The sequence below is a fragment of the Struthio camelus genome, chromosome 18 (genome assembly GCF_040807025.1).
Source record: "Struthio camelus isolate bStrCam1 chromosome 18, bStrCam1.hap1, whole genome shotgun sequence".
Lineage (NCBI taxonomy): Eukaryota > Metazoa > Chordata > Aves > Struthioniformes > Struthionidae > Struthio > Struthio camelus.
In genome coordinates this window covers 14,043,691-14,061,295 of record NC_090959.1, presented here as the reverse complement: position 1 = coordinate 14,061,295, position 17,605 = coordinate 14,043,691, and the positions used below count along the sequence as shown (strand labels likewise).

General features: G+C 43.2%; 2 protein-coding genes across 8 annotated transcripts in view; one reads left to right on the top strand and one right to left on the bottom strand.

Moving 5' to 3' along the window:
- EDN3 (endothelin 3) overlaps positions 1 to 17,605 on the bottom strand; it is a 42,575-nt gene that overhangs the window by 14,360 nt on the left and 10,610 nt on the right. The window contains exons 3-6 of one of the 7 annotated variants that reach the window (XM_068913104.1): positions 15,733 to 15,875; positions 7,687 to 7,982; positions 4,566 to 4,825; positions 3,979 to 4,201 (exon numbers count right to left, since the gene is read on the bottom strand). In XM_068913104.1, the coding sequence (XP_068769205.1) occupies positions 3,979 to 4,201; positions 4,566 to 4,617 (275 nt within the window). In that variant the 5' untranslated portion in view covers positions 4,618 to 4,825; positions 7,687 to 7,982; positions 15,733 to 15,875. The other 6 variants (XM_068913107.1, XM_068913108.1, XM_068913105.1 and 3 more) reach the window with 6 other exon arrangements.
- The window catches only part of PRELID3B (PRELI domain containing 3B), an 85,556-nt gene continuing 72,944 nt past the window's right edge, over positions 4,994 to 17,605 (top strand). The window contains exon 1 of the mRNA XM_068913103.1: positions 4,994 to 5,011. The gene's annotated coding sequence lies outside the window, so the exon portion shown is untranslated. The remainder of the gene's footprint in view (positions 5,012 to 17,605) is intronic.

Below are 17,605 nucleotides of genomic sequence, written 5' to 3'. Positions count from 1 at the left end.
CTTAGCCTGAGTGGCTAAACGTCTTTACTATGCTAATCTTGCTTTACAAGTCTCTGGATTATTGCCATAAGTTCTCATTATATTTTTCTTTCACAGATTAAAGAGCATTTTAGTATCTGATATTGTGTGTCCATTATAGCATTATCCCCCTGTAGTTTTCACATTTGATCTTTTACTAATTATTCTGAGCATCTGTAGTGTTTCATGCAGCAACATTAATGTCACTAATTGAAACACATTTTGCCTTTGGATGCACATGCTTAGTTGATCTCCAAATACAGGATCCCTCTGAAGACAGATCTTTGAGGATGGATCTCAAATGTATCTTTCCTACATTTTCCTCTCTAAATCATATAATTAAGCATGACCCTACAGGTTGTGGCTGTATCACATCAGTGGGTGCTGTTTAACAGAGTTTATTCTTTCTAGTTTAAAATGTATCTTTAATTATACATCAAGGCAGACATAATCATTTGATAAAAAAGAAATAACATGCATATTGATTACTCAAGGAATTAGTTTGCAGTCTCATCAGTGAGAACAATATACCAGTTTTTAATAAACTATTTTATGCAGCCTTTGTCTACAAGACATAATTGCATTATTCTACTCTGACTTATGGCTGTTCTTTAGGACTTCTTCCTTTCCGCTTAATGCTCTCCCTGTTCCCATCAGAAAGACTTACAGTATGTGAAAATAATACTAGCATACTCAGGGGTCTGGACTAACCCCAGTGGTTCATGGACAAGTATGTGTAAAGGAATAGGCAAAGGTGTGAACATAATTTCTCATTTAATTTGGGGTGGTTACAGAAAGTCAAAGGCTGCATGCTCTGCAATTTTGTGCTTTTCAACAGCTCTTTCCCTGCTAATCTTAGAGGTTTCTCAGCAAGGATGGAAATATTCCCTGTATTGGCACTCTGCTTCCAACACTGTTTTTATTGAAACCACTTCTCCAGGGAGGGAGGAGGAAGAAGGGCCACGACCAATATTTGTTTTGAATATTTTGAAATAACGTTTAAAAGCATCTTCTGTTGGGAAAAGTGACAAGGAAGAAACAGGAGGAGGAAGTAAAGTACATCTATGACATATGGTGGAGAGAGTAACTTGGAAATAGAAAACATTAAGGAATTTGTGATGGGAATAAGAAATGATAAAGGATGAAGGATGCAATTCAAGGGAGATGAGACAGAAAAAAATTAGTAAAAAGTAATTCCAGTGTTTGGTGTAGGAAATAAAACTGAGAAAAGACATGAGAGGTAAGTAAACAGGAAACAGATCAGAATCAACAGATGTTAGGAAAACCTTTCCAGCCTTCAGTATCATTTTTCTGGCCTCCCATTGTAGGTATGGTCCTGAGAGTTGTATTTGAGCCAAACATTTAGCAGTAAATATGAAAACTTTCAGCAACATGCATACAGCAACGGAAAAGGTCTATTTACAGCCCGTGCGGTCTATACATATGTAACGGTTGCTTCCGTTTAGAAGAAGTTGTGTAACTTCCTTGGGTTATTAAATTGCACAAGTAGGCCTGAGTCTTCTCCTTTACATTCAGAAGTACCTTTTGACTTACTGGACGTTGTTCAGGAAGAAGACCAGGCCAGAATTAGGGCCAGTCATCCAAATGTGCGATATAAAAGCCCAGTCCTACTCCTGTTGTATTGAACATACTCAAAAATGTCAAATATCTCCATAAATACTATTTCAATTACTATTTCCGCCCTCATATATAGAAGTTTTCCTCTGTGGAAGAACCCTAGGGTTTCTGACAACCAGGACTGCACTCTTGCAGCTCAGAGAGAGGTTTGTACATCGACCCACCCTGTAAACAGGGCCTTTCCTTTCAGTGCTCCCCTTGCAGGCTAGAGCAGGGAAGTCTCAAGGAAGAGCTAGAAGAGCAGGAGAGCGAGGCAGTCCAGTTCAGACACCTGGCTCTTCCAGCCACAGTGCACCACTTGCCTTGTTCCACCCTCTAGGAACCGCAGCCCACCAACTTTGAGAGTGCCTCTTTTCTCCAGTTCTAATCAGCAATTACAGAGTCCAAAAAATTTAGTTCCTACTGGACTAATTCACCCTGTTCTCCACAATTATCCACTCACTGCTTATCAACCCTAGAGAGCCTCTAGCGTCCTGGTTAACCTACTCCCAACAGCATTAGGAAATAAAGTATATTATAGGCTCTTAAACTGAATTGTCAGGCTTTGTGAGATCACAGAAACCGTATATATTTTCATTCTGTATTTTTTGTTCTTTCTTCGCTGATCTTCATTCAGGACTTCCAAGTAGGAAAAAATTCTCCATATCAGTGAATGTATGCGCACTATTAATGTTACAGTATATCCAAAATACTTTTCGCACTAGAGTGAAAATGACAGTTCCTATCAAGCTCAACGGGAGATCCTAAAAAAATGGGTTTAAAATTAGCAGAATTCTATTTATTCAGTCTGTGGCCAAAAAGGAACTGTAGTTTCCCTGTTTCACTGGTGAAGCTCTGACTCAGATATACTGAGTCATAAATATTTAGCTACAATAATGCTAAGTAATCCTGGGATGGATTAGCGGAGGTATGGAACTTGAAGAACTCAATGACTTTTGTGAATATATTACACATACTGCATGTGCCTGTAATCTAAAACCCATTTGACTTAATTTATTTTGCTGCTATTTTTTTTTCCCATTCCTTTTGTCATTGCAATCTGATTAAAAGCTTTGCAATTGATTCAAAGGCAGATCTAGCTTGAACGTTCCCAGCTGTACTCAGTGGAGTTCTCGGGGGTGGCAGGTGAAAGTTCACAGGCATACGGTCCCAGTACTTTTAATTCTGAGGTTCATTAAATGAATCTAAAAGCAGACGTCATTTTTCTCCTAATAACTTTTAAAACGAACTGACTGCTATAGTTGCCACAGGACTGATACCTGTTAGCCTATGAAACAATCTTTACCAGTCCTTAAGCTTACTCTCTTAGTTACTCAAAGAGACAGGACGTAGGCAGTAGTCTAGGAAGAGGACGACTCCAACCTTTAGGCTCTAGGCAAAGTGTCACTCTTCCTGGCGAATGCTTTGCATTAACCACTGCTCTCTACCCGATGCTGCTTTCCTGCATGCGTGCTCCCCCCTCCACTGACCTTTGTGAAACTCACAATTTCTGCTTCGTGGGAAACGTTATGTTTTCGAAAGTTGTTTTTGTTATGAGTTGGAGCAAACGCTTATGTTCGTCCTTCCCGCAAAACAACTGTAAAAGAGACCCTTCTGCAACATTTTATCTCCGGTATATCGCGGTTTTCAAAAATTACTACTATATTAATGTCAAAGTGTTTTCCCACGTCAAAGGCTGTACAATTTCACACACTCTCTCCTTCCCCGAAGAGTGGTTTATTAGAAACAGCTTGCCCCGACAACAGAGCTCCTTTTCTCCCCGCCAGCCAGGCGGTCCCGGCACCCACGGCAAGGTGCGCCGCGGGGAGGCGGCGGCGGCGGCGCGGGGGCCCCGCGGGGCGGGAGGGCGCCGCCCGCAGCCGCCCTGGCCCGACGCTGCCCGGCACCTGCGCCGGCAGGTGGGGAGGCGGCGGCGGCGGCGGCCCGCAGCGGCGCTCGCCCCGCCAGGCCGCGCCGCGCCGCCGGGCACGGTCCCTGGGGCGCCCCCGCCCCGGCGCGGGCGGCGGGGGCCCCGTCGAGCCGAGCGGCCTGCTCCCGTCCCGCCCTGACCCCGGCCGGCCGGCGGGCGGGCGGGCGACGGCGCCGCCCTCCTCGGAGGCGGCCTCAGCCGCAGCCGCCGGCCGCGGAGCAGCGCCGCCGCCGCCGGCGCGGGCCCTCCGCGGCGCTCGGCCCCGTGGGCGGGCAGGGCGCCCCGGCCCGCTGCCCCCCGCCCGCCCGCCCACGCCGCGCAGCGCCGTCACCTCCCGGCGACCCGCGCGGGGGAGGCCCCTCGCCGCCCGCCATTTCGCGTCGCCGCGCCGCGCCGCGCCCGCCCGCACTCACTCGGGGGTGTTGATCCAGATGATGTCCAGGTGGCAGTAGTAGACGCACTCCTTGTCCTTGTAGGTGTAGCAAGTGCAGCGCCGGGCTCGGCGGCGCAGCGCCCCGCCGTCCGCCTTGGCCCTGCCGCCGCCCGGCAGCGCCGCCGCCCCGCTCTCCTCCCGCTCCTTCTGGCCCAGGGCCGCGGAGCGCGGCTCCCCGCCGCCCGGCAGCGGCAGCGAGGACCCTGTGGGGCGGCAAGGCAAGGCAAGAGCAGCGCTCAGCTCCCCGCTCCGCTGCCCCCAGCGCGCCCCCCCCCCCCCCCCGCCCCGCAGCCCCTTTGTAACAGCGCCCCGGCCAGCACCGGTCCCGCCACGGTTTCGGGGCGGCTGCCGGCTCCGTTATGTTCGTGCGCCCTGCCGCGCCCTGGGGTGCTCGCAGAGCCCCGGCACGCTGCCGTGCATCGCTAGCGGGGTGGGTGGGTGGTTTGTTTTAAACCCACGTACGGCCAAGCGCTGTCTAATCCTCTGCCACGCATCGGACTGCGAAAAACCAGCCTTTCTTTGTGTGCATGCGTGGAGATGGCAAAGAAAGAAAGAAATTCTCTTTACCTGCAGTCGACGTAATTGTAAGTCCAAAGAGGAACAGTAATCCCAGCTCCATTAAACCCAAATTGCACGCTTGTTAACGGCAGGCAAAGGTGAGCTGCGGGGGCAAATGAACCGTGCAGGAGGAATCACTTCGGGCTGGCGGCGGGGAATATCCTCGGGCTCGCTGCAAACGCTGCTCCCAGCGCTTAGTTCCCGCACGGAGGTGTGATTAGTGGTTCTCACTTGCAGTTGAGTTACTTTCCTCCAGTGCAGATTTAGTCCTGAAGGGGAAAGTGTTGTCAAAAGAAGGCAAGACCCATCGCTTGGCTTTTCCCACACACACCTCCCACCCCCACCCCCACCCCAAATCCGATCAGAAACTGGAGCTGCTGTTTTCCAGCTGCAGACGCCTCCCACAGCGGACAGCTGCCGGCCGGGGCCGGGGGTGGGGAGCGGCGCGGCGCGGCCGGCGCCCCCCGGCGCCCCCCGCCCGCCCGCGCAGGTACCGGCCGGAGCGGCCGCGCATCCCCTGCCGGAGCGGGAGCGGGAACAAACCCTTTGTTAGTGCTAGCGCTGAGCACCCTTCATCACTTCCAAATCACCTGATCCCGTTGTTCTCGGCGGAACTGCAGAGGGGTAGATGGCTTGGGTGATAAAAACACGAGGCTGTGACTCAAATCTGTGCCGCGGATTTGAGAGAGTTGTTTGGGTTGGGCTTTAGGGGTTTTTTTTCTTTTTTTTTCTTTTTTTTTTTCCTTCCCTGGACTCTGCTAGTGATTTCCCAGGTGAAATCAAGTCATCAGCTCACTAATGCTTTCTTTTCCCCTGGCTAATTGCAGGCACTTCCTTGCCAGACAAATCTACTTAGGGTTTAAAATCTAAGGTAAAAAGGGTTTCTTACTCTGTGCACTGCCTGTCCCTTGTGCCTGGGACAATACTCCTGGATAGTTATTGTAATATAAGATAGCTATGCTTAAGGGTTAAGGAAATTTGCTTTATCTTTTCTTACAGCAGTGAGCGCGTTATGGCATATTATAGGGAACAGACATTTGTAGATAGCACATGGGCAAAGGTTAGCAAACTTCACTGTGGATATTTTAAATCAAAGCAGGATCCTTTACGTAAAGATGTTTCAGGACTAACAAGAAGAGTTGCAACCAAATTTACTTATTGTCCCCATCTGTCATATTTTCTAAGATCGCTTTTATGAGTAGAAAACTAGTTACAGAGTCATTCAGATTATGTTATCCAAGGGCATACCACTGTTCTCCACCACATCACATTCTTTCTCCGGCCCTGCCCCGATTCCAGCTCCTGGTGTGGACTACTCAGTAACAGCACTTACACACACAAAAAAAAAAAAACTCATTAAAATGTCCTGTTTTGTCAGTTAGTCAAACCTTGCCTTCTGTTAGTTTCTGAAGTCTGGGGGTTTGGTAGCAGAGCTTTAGTTTACCATATTCCTGGCTAATAACAAAAACACGATGGCCGTCAAGGAGCGGGTTGTAACTAGAAAGATCCTTTTTCTCAAGTTTTACTGAGACCCTGGTTCTCTGTGGAAACTTAAATTGCTTTTGTTTCACATAGTTTGTGAAAATGACAAAACATTGCAATAATGAATTGAAATATCGGAAGCATTAATCAAGCCTTATCTCCAAAGCCCAATCAGGAAGGACAAGATTTCAGTGAATTTCTAAGCCTTGTACTCACTGCAGTGAGTGCACTTCTTGGGGACGTAGCTGCAAGTATTTAACTCAGCTAATGACAGCGTTCCAGTAGTGAGACAGAGCTGTCAAAGAATTTTGCTAATATTAGTTCTGCTAATCTTAAATATCTTCACGGTAATCACTAGTGTTCTAATAGCCAATATAGTGGGAAAGATAGATCCCACGTAAGTTACTGCCCTTAGCATTGTACTGAAGGTCAGGCTTGACACAGCAAAGCAAGCGCTTACTCACCTTTAAGGGTGAGTAATTGCAGTGAACTGTAAGTTTTAAAAGTGCATGTTTATATGTCTTACTTTGATGGATTGTGGGTTTGTGTGTGTTGGAGTCATGCCCCCAAAGCACGAACAGAGTTACAGTTAGGCATCATAACGATATAGCTGCTGCTATTTTGAAAGATGTGGTGACAATATCTCTCAAAAAAAGAATGTTTTTGCAGTTAGATCCATTGCCTTATGTAAGCAGAAAAATCAATTACTTCAAATCAGGAAGCGCTAGATGTTGTAGTCTGATACTATTGGCTACAGCACTGATTTTGACAAATGCTTGTGACTGCATTATAAGTTATCTGAAAAAGAGAAAAATGTAGAGAATTGTTGTGTAATTACTGTTTAACAAAACTCCCCACTGCAGCCGATAGGAAGGACTGTTTATATGTTGCTGGTGTGATAGGGAATAATTACATGATTCCAAGTTCTATATAATGAATTTAGCTTTTTTTCATTGCAACTTTTTTTTTTGTTAATAATAATATAATCCTAGTAATAAAAAGTTTAAAAAGAGCATCGTATAACAATCATATTTATAGGGTGGATAATAAAAACCAATCCATTAAAGGCACTCATATGGGTTGATTTGCGCAAATCTTCCTAAAAAATATTGTTCTGTTTTTTAAATGACATTTTGAAGGCCTCTTCTACAGCGCTCTACTTTTTCTTCCGCGTGCTGTTTAAACTCTGAAAAGCCAATGGAGGCAGTATCAGCACTGATACAGAGTGCTGTGTAAACAAAAGAAGTAATAAAATATATTCTGAAATTAGCTTTCAGGGTTCAGAAATTAAGAAGGGCAAGGTTTTGGTCAAATGACCTTATTTAAGCTGTAAAAGAAGATAAGACATAAACTCTACAGGAAGAAAGAGAGACTCATCAAAGGAATTAATGCTTCTGAGCATTGCGGGCCTGATTCTCATTTACACCGATTATCAAGTTATTTTTCTGTGTCACGTAGTACCTAATGACTGGAAGGTTTGATACCTTTTAGGACTCACAAATCAAGACTGCTGGTAAAGCTAATAGCACTAAATACATTCTAAAAAGCCAGGCAGGGTCAGTTTTGGCTTCAGGTGGTTCTGAAGGATGTCGGAATATCAATAGCAGCTATGTTGGCATGTGGTGCAAAAGGAGTCGTGTGTTCATACCTTCTAATCCTCCCACCTCCAACGTGCTCCTTCCTGCTCGTGCAGGAGCAGCAACAGCAGGGCTGCAAGAGCCAGCGACGCTGCCTCCACGCGCAGGGGCAATTCTCCTGTGCTAGGACACTTCCCCCCGTTCTTGGGGCCACCCAAGCAGCTTAAAGGAAGGCAGTCAGCAAGCAGCAAGATGCCATCACTGGGCATAAATATTGCGTATTTGAGGAGAACTTTAAAAATCACCGAACGGAGAGTACGTCTTGGGGATGAGGTCAAGGCTGAAGGAATACTGGAATGTGGAGCAGCTGAAAGAGATGATGTTAAGAAAAGCAAGTTCAGATTTCAGCTTTTATATTGGAAAACCCTGGACTGCCATTTCAGTTAGGAACATAATCTTGGTTTTGTTTAGTACTTCTTTGCCCCCTGTATTCCCATGTTAATAACACACTCATGTCATTGTGAAGCAATTGGAGACCGTAGAAATAATTTCACAGCGTTTAACCTTCATCGCACAGGTGACTATGGAAAATAGTTCCAGTTGTGTTTAAGTAAGGTTGGTTACTGAGAGGAACCGCTTAAAAAGCTAACCTTCTAGGATACATTTTAATTAGTAGCAAAGCCAGTATTTAAAATGTATATAGTAGGGTTTGGGCAGCAATGGGGAAGTCTTTGGCAGTGGTATCCATTCTTACAGCTTCACAGCAGACCAAGAGCAAAGCCTAATCAGTACAGATTTGGTACTAAGTAAATGCATCCAACCTTATTATTACACTCGTACCACATTCATATCTTTTCCTATTCTCCAGCTTCCTCAGTAGTAATGATGTTATTTTCTGTTATTGGCAGAAAAGATTATGTAAGGCTGCAAACGTACATATAATGGCACATTCGGCATCATTCTCACAAAGCAAGCAACTTAATAGACGGTAGCAGAAAAAAAATATGCTGAAATCCGTAGTAGTTTCTCAAGAAAACGTTATCTTCTGATTATTGTTTAAGTTACTTTTTGCTTGGGACCTGTATTCAGAAAACTGAAGTTAATCGTGACTCCCCTCCTTTACAGGCAGCCCTCTTCAGAGTCCTTTGATGTCAGTGGAAAGAATCCCATTGACTTCAGTGGCCTTTGAACCAGATGTAGTAAAAGGGCAACAGAGCATTTTGTACGGGTTGCAATTTGGTAACTCGCTTAAAGGGGGAGCGTTCTGTTGCCTATCTCTATTTTCCCCTTCTTTTTATTATTTTTAATATTTGTATACCATCAAAAATAACGTAGATACTTGAAACGCTGAAGAGGACAAATGTCTCTGCTCTGACCAGATTACAATTCATTCAGATAAAAGTAAACCAAGGGAAAGAGGAAAATGGCTATTTTTCAGCCTTCATAGCCGTAGAGCAATAGCACACATATTTAATGATTCCTGCTTGTTTCAGCTATTGTGAAATTTAGGAAGGAGTTTGCATAAGATAACATATCCTGCTGTTGTAATATACTGGAGACAGAGCTCAGCTCTCTGGATAAGGAATGCTGCGCAAACCCTAAGTGTTATTGTCGCTACCTACCACTCTCCCCAGGATCTGAACCTGACCTCCCTTCCTGGAGCCAAGCAATGTCAGTCTCTGTGGAGTAACAGGATTTTATAAGAAGAGAATTTACTGTGATTGTTGCATGAAACAATCCCTTGCGTTGAGATTTATTCAGGTTTGGCCATGTTACTGAACAAAGAAAATTCCATATCAGAATAGGATGAATCTGAGCACTTCTTGTGCTTGTGAAGAATAGGGACTGAGCGCTGGCAGCAAATAAGAAGCTAGAGGCTGACAACTGAGGTGTCTGTCTTGCCAAAAGAACATGGCGCCTTTAAAGACAAGAAAGGCGGAGAGGCAGACGTCCCTGGGAGGTACAGCTTGCTTCTGGAGGTGCGCTGGCGGAAGGAAGCAAACGTGAGTAGCAGAGCAAATCAGCTTGGGCAGAAGCTGCCCTGCAGGGTGGTGGGAGGAGGGAAGGAGTGGTGTGCCCACTTAAGAGTTTGGGCTCTGGCCTGAGTTTTCTTCCTCAGTGGCCTAGTAGGAAACTTGCGGTCAACTGTTTGCAGCGTAACAGGCCGGGGGAAGGCTATGGTGCTGGAAGGTCCTGGGAGGAAAGGAGTAAGGCAAAAGCAAGGACGGGGAGGTGTAAAGGTAAGCTGGTTGAAGGTGGCTGGAGACGAGTCCTGAGGACTATGGCTGACTCTCAGGCTACTATGCAAAAAGCGAAATGTATGTCTTTCTCTGACCGCACTTCCTTGAGAGCTTCCCTTGGTGGAGTGCACTGAGCTGAAGCCTGCTTGGATGCCTTGGAAGAGGGCATTTGTTGTACTGGCTGGAAAGCCAAAGGACCAGAAAACCTGAATGGGCAGGCCTGTTTGGAGCAGAGTCTGCATGGAGAGGTCACTGTCAGGCTTACACGGGAGCGTGTAAGAGGTGCGTGTCTGTCGTTGCCATTGCAGTGCTGCTGGGATCTTGATGGAGCAACAGCCGGAAGTATACTGGGGGACCACAATGATGCCGCGTTTTATGGCCGGACTTGTCCAGTGATATAGCAGCTTTGATAGAATAAGAGTTTAATGTTTGTGTTGCCAGACGTGTGGTTTTTAGCTCTTCTAGTTATGAAGGGAGCTTTACAATATCTACTGGGGTTTTGACTTAGAGGTTGACTTTGCAGAAATGGTTGGCCCCTTTGTGCAGTAGCAACTCCTATTTGCCTAGTTAAGCAGTTTGGATTTTTTTTGCTTAGCGTGGCGTAGTGATGTGAAGCACAAGGGTTTGCAGAAATGAACAAAACTGCGTTGGACCACTGATACGTAAAAACATCTTTCTACAAATCTGTAGAGGAGACGGGTATCTTCCAGCAGTCTTGTCACATAATAAGGGCAGTCTGGTAAAAAGCAAAAAATGTACACATCAACAACAGAAGCATAATTCATTTTATATGAAGCATCCAGGTGGACAAGATTATCAGTGAACATGCAGCAGTCAGTATACTGTGTGCCAATAGTTTATTTACCTATATGAAAACCAAATGGGCTAGTCATCACTACCTTCACTCTGGGGCAAGTCTGCTGGCCAACTTTGTACTTAACATTATTTATTAAGAGACTGTTTCTGGTGCTGCCTTGTAGTATAGTACAAAAGGACAGATAAAAAGTTCTGCTGGAGTAACCAGCTACCTGTGAAGTTAGTTTATCCCTACTGCAACTTCGTGGTAAGTTTAATTTCAAATACAAGTACACGTCTCTGACCATCTCTTTCCTGCACACAGCTGAGACTCATCAGTCCAGCAACAATCTTGACACCGTGTTTGAATATGTAACCTTTCCTCTCCCCGAGTAACTTATCTCTCACTAAGAAAAGACTTCCAGAGAGAAATAAACAAGTGTCTGCCTGTATGAACTAGTAAAGGGAAAATTAAATGACAAATGAACCTTTATTACTTAAACAGTGTGACATGACAAACTGCAAGTGCTGCTCACACCTAGCCCTCTGAGAGCAGCTTTCTTTGTTGATAGGCTTTAATTGAACCCAAATCTTTAGTTAGTGAGCCTGGCTTTGTGAATACATTATGTTATGCACTAGCATGATATTATTATCCTCCAAATTTTCTTCAGTCCATCTGTTGAATATGCGGGATGAGATCACACATATCTGAGCACAGAGACAAGGCCAAGTTGGGCATCTGTGTTGTGAGTGATCTGACTCAGTCATCTGTAAGTATTTAAGTTTGGTGCAGAGGCTGGTAGGTTAAATCACTCCGCTACCTAGAAAAAGCATCTGTATGGGGAGCAGGAGGCTGTAGTGTGAAAGCTGGGGTAACAACTGCAGACTGTCTGTGCAAGCTGTATGGCCTAGGGCTGACGCAGATCTAACTAAACGGGGCTTAGGGAAGTTCACGTGTTGCCGAAGCGCATGCACTGTGATCTGACCCTTTCTGCAGTGTGTGCAGAGTGCACAGGTATTTTTGTGCGTCATAAAAATCCACTTAGGTGTGCTGTGGGCCTAGCAGGTTTTATGGCAAAGAGATGGTTGCTATTCAGACCCAGATTACCCAGTCAATAAATAAAAATAAATAACAGATGGCCCAGTTTTCCAAGGTAGACCTAGTTTTGCAATTGATGTCTTGTTCTTCCAGCAAATGAGATCATACGCATGACCACAGATAAAAAGGAGCAGCTCTTTCAGAGGAGGCCAAAACCTGCAAAACAAACATACAGACTTACGAGATGACTGCAAGACTAGCGCAGCAAGGGAGTTCTAAATCTATTTATCTTTTCTCATTGACGTTACTGTACTTATTCTGGAGGATCTCAACCTCATATCCATTTTGATAACGCATCCTGGGAATAACAGCAGTGGAATGCTTCAGGTGCACCAGAAATTGTGTATATTTAAGTCCATAAACGATCGTCTTTGTGGGTGGAAGAACAGGCTAGGAAGACAGGTAGAAGAGGATAAAGGGCAGCATATAGTCTACATGTAAACTTTGAATACAACTGTTGTAGCTTTTGCTTTTTTTCACATTTTCCACAACTGCATTTCTCACTACCTTGTCTGAATTCATGAAGTCACTGCTAGTAAGTCAGATGATGAGAAAAGGGTGGGTGCCAAAAGAATGCTAGTTGCTAGGGAAGAGCATTAACTGAGGCATTAACCAAGATAGGAGAGGGAAGGTAGCAGGGTAATAAATAAATAAACAGAAAGATAATGGAAAAACAATAGGCAAAGGAAGGGAAAAAGATAAAATCTTTTAACTCTTCTGTCACAGAAACAGCTTTTCTTTGTAAAGACAGCGAAAGGAAGAAGGAGGAGGAATAAACAAAAGGTAGAAAACTGAAGAGTAGAATTAATGGGGGAAAGCAGAGAAAAGGAATGAAGAAACATGATGAAGGAAGAAAATGAGATGCTAATCTCTTCCTAAGGGTCAGCTTCCCATTCCTCTTAACAGTCAGCATAAATAGGATTTTGCTTCTGCTGGGTGCCTCTGATAACTCATTTCATGCAAATAGCTAACCAGGCACCAGGCTGTTTAGATTAGTTGATTATCATTTGAGCTTTCTAGGTATTATGCTATTTTCCTCACAGAAATCCTTCAGCAGCAAACGTTTTCAGGCTATGGTTTTGTTATTAAGGGTATGGAGAAGAGAGGCAATCTGAAATTATTTCTGAGTGCAATGTTACTTTCTGTAAGTGTTAGAAGATAGACTGTGGCGAGCACTGACAATAATACTGAGGTAACCTAGAACAAAAGGCAAGTTCTCAGAAAAGTTTTACTGATTGAAGGAGTTGGTAAGGGAGGGGATGAAGAAAGCCTGGGATTTGTACAACTCTGTTAACAGTCTGTGTGTGTTTTTTGTCCACTGAATTTAATCTGTTCACCTAGCATGTTGAATGAGGCTTTAAATAATACATGGAAAATGGTGTATTAGTAGTAGTAGAATGTAGTCTTCTTTTAGTGTGTTGCTGTCTTTCAGAAGTTATGGAGGACACATAAGATTTCAGAAGTTTTGGATGGTGTTAATCTTTGAAAAAAGAAGGGGGTACAAAAGAGAGGATGTAGAGCAGTCAACTGCAACTTCTATTTCCAGAAGAATCATGGAAATAAACTATAGAAGTTAGTAAATAAGGAAGTAACAGCCAGTATAAATTAGTTGGGAACAAATCGCATCAAACCCATCATGTTTCCTCCTTTGACAGGCCTTGTTGTTATGGAGAAAGTAGATGATATAGTATACAGTGTATTTTAGAGGCCTTTTGATCCTATCCCAAATAAGCAAGGAATTTTGGTAACGTAGATGAGTGAAGCTACTAAGGTGAATGCAAAACTAGTTGGAAAGCAATACTTGGAGAGTAATCAGTAGTCAACTATAAAGCTGGGAGAATGTATAAAGCAGCATTCTCTAATCTGTTGAGCTCTAATCAGTATTTTTATTGACTTTCTGTAAATGCTGGATATACCTTGCACAACTAATGAGAGTGAATACATCACAGCTGTTAGCAAGGGTTACGTATGTACACGCATTTGTATTAGAAGAAGAAAAGAGTGGTGATCATACTTTTCCCACTCTTAAGTGCAGTTGTTTCCATGTGTTTTGAGTTTTGAATAACAGCATTTCATGTGTTAGAAAGGCCATTGTCCCTGGCTCTAAAATAGTTTGTTGATGTTGTGGCAGCACTTTTCTGTTTCATTGGTTTGTATTTTCTCAGACTTGGAATAGGCGATTAGGAGTCAGATTTTCTGCTTTTGATGTTTGCAGTTTTGCAAGCAAAGATTAACCTTCTGTCTGTACCGGTTAAAGTTAGACTGGCTGTGACTGTGTGGTAATGGTATCTAGCTGAAAAGGACACAGGGCTCTTCTGGATTTTGTTATGAACTGTAAAACCCTTGCCTCCGTGATCCTATGTCCATCATTGCCGTAGTAGTGATGGGCAGGAAGTCACTGTCTTACTGTAAGATTATTGTTGACTCCGGTCAAATAGGATAAGATATTAACTAAGGAGTAGCTGGGTCAGCTCTTCACTGAATAGCTATCTAACAGGTATCTGATCAGATACTCATTCAGATAGCTTTATTTGTTTTTAGTTATTTGGCAAAAGGGTGCATGAGTTATTAAAAATTGTATTCAACTCTTATGTTAATGTATTTTCTTCAAATCGCTTATACTTATGATTCTAAAAATGCATCAGGACCTTTAAATCTGCTTACTATAATAAACATGCTAAAATGGTTGGCAGCAAATATAGGATGACTTTTACGACTGAAGTTGGTTAGTTACTCTTCTGTAAACTGGCCACCTAAGAAGATCTAACAGAGAAAGCAGAGTATTAATAAAATCACTAATCTACTGAGTTCTGCTAGTAAAATAAGTTGAGAAAGCAAGATCAGGGAGGAGAAGTTGTGAGAAAGCAACACAAATAATGTAACAGATTTACAGTTGTCAGAGGTATTATGTTTGCGGTTCCTGTTAGCAAACTGAGCATACACAGGCACAGCAGCTATGCCAAACGTCCAGATATTGCAGTTCTCAGTGGGATAAAGGGCATAACACTGTTTAAACTCAGTATACTTCTCATATGCAGTAAATCTCCCATGATTTCACATTAAAACCGTAAGAAGCTTTTTTTGTTTGAATCCTCAGTTGATCCACTCTTAACTGTGTAGTTAGTGTTCTGGTACCACTGCACTGTGCCATCAGTACTTCTCATGTGTATTTTTCCAAAACTTAGAAGTTATTTTCTTGATATTCTTGATAGATTTTTTTTTTTCAGACTAACAGTTCCTGTAATTTCTGAACATCTTGGAACCCATCGAGACTGTTGTTTGTGAAAAGTTTGGGTCATAGTTCAAATTGTTCTTAACCCCCCCCCCCCCCCCCCACACACACACACTTTTTCTCAGTCCAGCACCACTGAAGGCAATGCCACATCATGCATGATAAATCTTAATTGTGCTTTCTGCACATCAGTGCCTTGTCAGAAACACAATAAACCTCAATTAAGGGGTGTGTTGTATTTTCAGTGCAGAAAAAAAGAAATCTGCTGTAAATCTGTGGTTTTCTGTTAAGGTTCAGATCTAGTTGCCTGCTTTTAGTGAACCCTTCTATTTTATGCACTATTTTGTTGCTCCCTGCTTCCTGACACTCGCTTCGTAAAGTACTGATCGGTATAAATTGTTCACAGCTCAAGAACGGACTGTAAGAGCATTGGGGCTATACAGGCCTCCCTGAAAATGACGTGAAGCTGTTTTATTTTTAATTTCATTTTACTGTTTGCTTTGTAACCTCAACCTAAAGGGCGAAACCAAGAGAAGGATGTAATTGCTAGATACGCTGTATGTGCATGAGAAGAAGCAGTTCCTACCTCCTCCATTCTAGTTGTTTGTATTCTTCCTGGTCAGATCTATAGTTTCGGACAGATGTGAAACTGAAGGCACTGATAAATCGGATTATTTAGAAAAGATTGACTAAAAAAGGAAAATACACTGTGAAACGCTTTTGCCTGCCATTGGATGGAATAATAACTCACACTGTAACTCTTCTTATACAGAATGCAGCCTCTAATAGCAAGCAAAGCATGGTGAAGCCAAGATGCGGTTAAACTCGGCGACTGATCTGTCTGGAAAGAGGATCTCACCGGGATATGGCCCAGGCTACGCCACGTTACATTGTCTAGAAGGGGAGAGAGAAAAAAAACACATTCGTGATCTGAGATCCTGCTGTAGACGCACTAGGGCTTCCATACAGAAATAAATGGGTAAAGAAAGGATGCAGATTCCAGGCAAAGGCCCAAGTTATTACAGTATCTGGGACAATAATTTCAACACAGAAGAATGTATCAAAAAAGCCTATCTGTGGGGGGAAATGTATTTTTAAATAAATAGGTTAGACTTCTCAACAAAGTCAGAAGTAGCTGGAATTTTTTAAAAATATAAAAACTAGGATGGGGAAATTTGCTTTAAAAAGAGAATGAGAACAGATCAGCGGGAAAACTGGAATTTAGTACGTTAGCAGTCAGACAGCCGTCATTTGCTTTTTGATTCCTCAGAAGCAGGGGAGGACACAGGGTTTTCTTCTGTTGTTTCAGCTTCTTTCCTCTTAGCAAAACTCTACTTTGGTTTGAAAATTCACATCTGTTTTATGCATGAGGATTTTAAACTTCAGCTTTAAATGCTGTTAAGCCATCATTTGCTGCAGTCACAGTACGATTTATAATTGGGATCATGTACTCTCTTCTTGAATCGGGAACTGAAGCCAGGATTCCCCCTCTCAATAAATCTCTCTGAAATCAGTAAAAAACTGAGTCTCATCATCTGCTGGCTGGGCTCTTTCAAGGAGAACAGTCTGGTGGCTCCTGGTTACTCCATTAGCTCTAAGGGAAGATGAATGTGTGCCATTCTGGTGCCACATCTGGTACCAAAGGTACCAGCCCCTAAAGAGGGGACTTGTATATAGCTTTTTTGTTGTTTGTTTTGACTTGGCTGTTTTGTAAGTAATGTGTTTATTTTTAAAATCCTCCTTACTTCTCTTTCCACAAACTAAGTTAAACCCAGGCAGGCATCCTGTTTAAAAGTAAATAAATAAACAAAAAATCTAGCTATGTAATCAAAACTCAAGTATGTTGCTCATGCAAGTGATCTGAGCTAAGTCAGCATGAAAAATCCCGAGTTCTGATGTTTTATGCTCTTAAGGTTTAGGTTTTTTGGTTTTGTTACTAAAAGACCTTTTTTGTTTCAGACGCTGCTGAAACACAGTTGCTTTACAAATCGTAGCACGTTCTGAGGTTTGTTTTCTAACTTTCCTTCGCTGATGCAACCTCCTTATGTTTATGAGGTGTGTATTTACTTGTTTGGTTTTGTTCTTTCTTTTTGCTTCTCGGGACTACTTAAAAACTCTTGGGTCTGTAAAACACATCCAGGTTGTTCTATCATTCAGGACCAGAAGATACAGAAATACAGCAAGCTAAACCAAACCTTTCCAGCTTCACTCTGATTGATAGAAATTTTCCACTGCGATTAGGGATGTCACCATCTCTTCCTGGCAGTATCTCAAAAGCTGGGTGAGTGGTGCTCCTTCGCCCTGCCAGTTGGGGTTGTAAGCTGTTCGAGGCAAATTCTCATGGTCTCCTGTGTGAATGCTGCCTCAGTGTTTGGTCTCTAAGTGCAACTTACATAAACTTACATAAAACTTATATAAAACTTACATAAAAAAATAATGGTGACACATTCTACTAAGCTGCAGCTTTGATTCTTAATCATCATGGAAGATATACTGATGATTTGCTGTTTTAAGGAACTACATCTTATATAAGCCCAAAAGACAAGGGAAAAAAAAATAAGCCATATCTTACATAAACCTTTGTATTCTGTTTCAGTGATATTTGGAAAGCTGACTACGTTTTA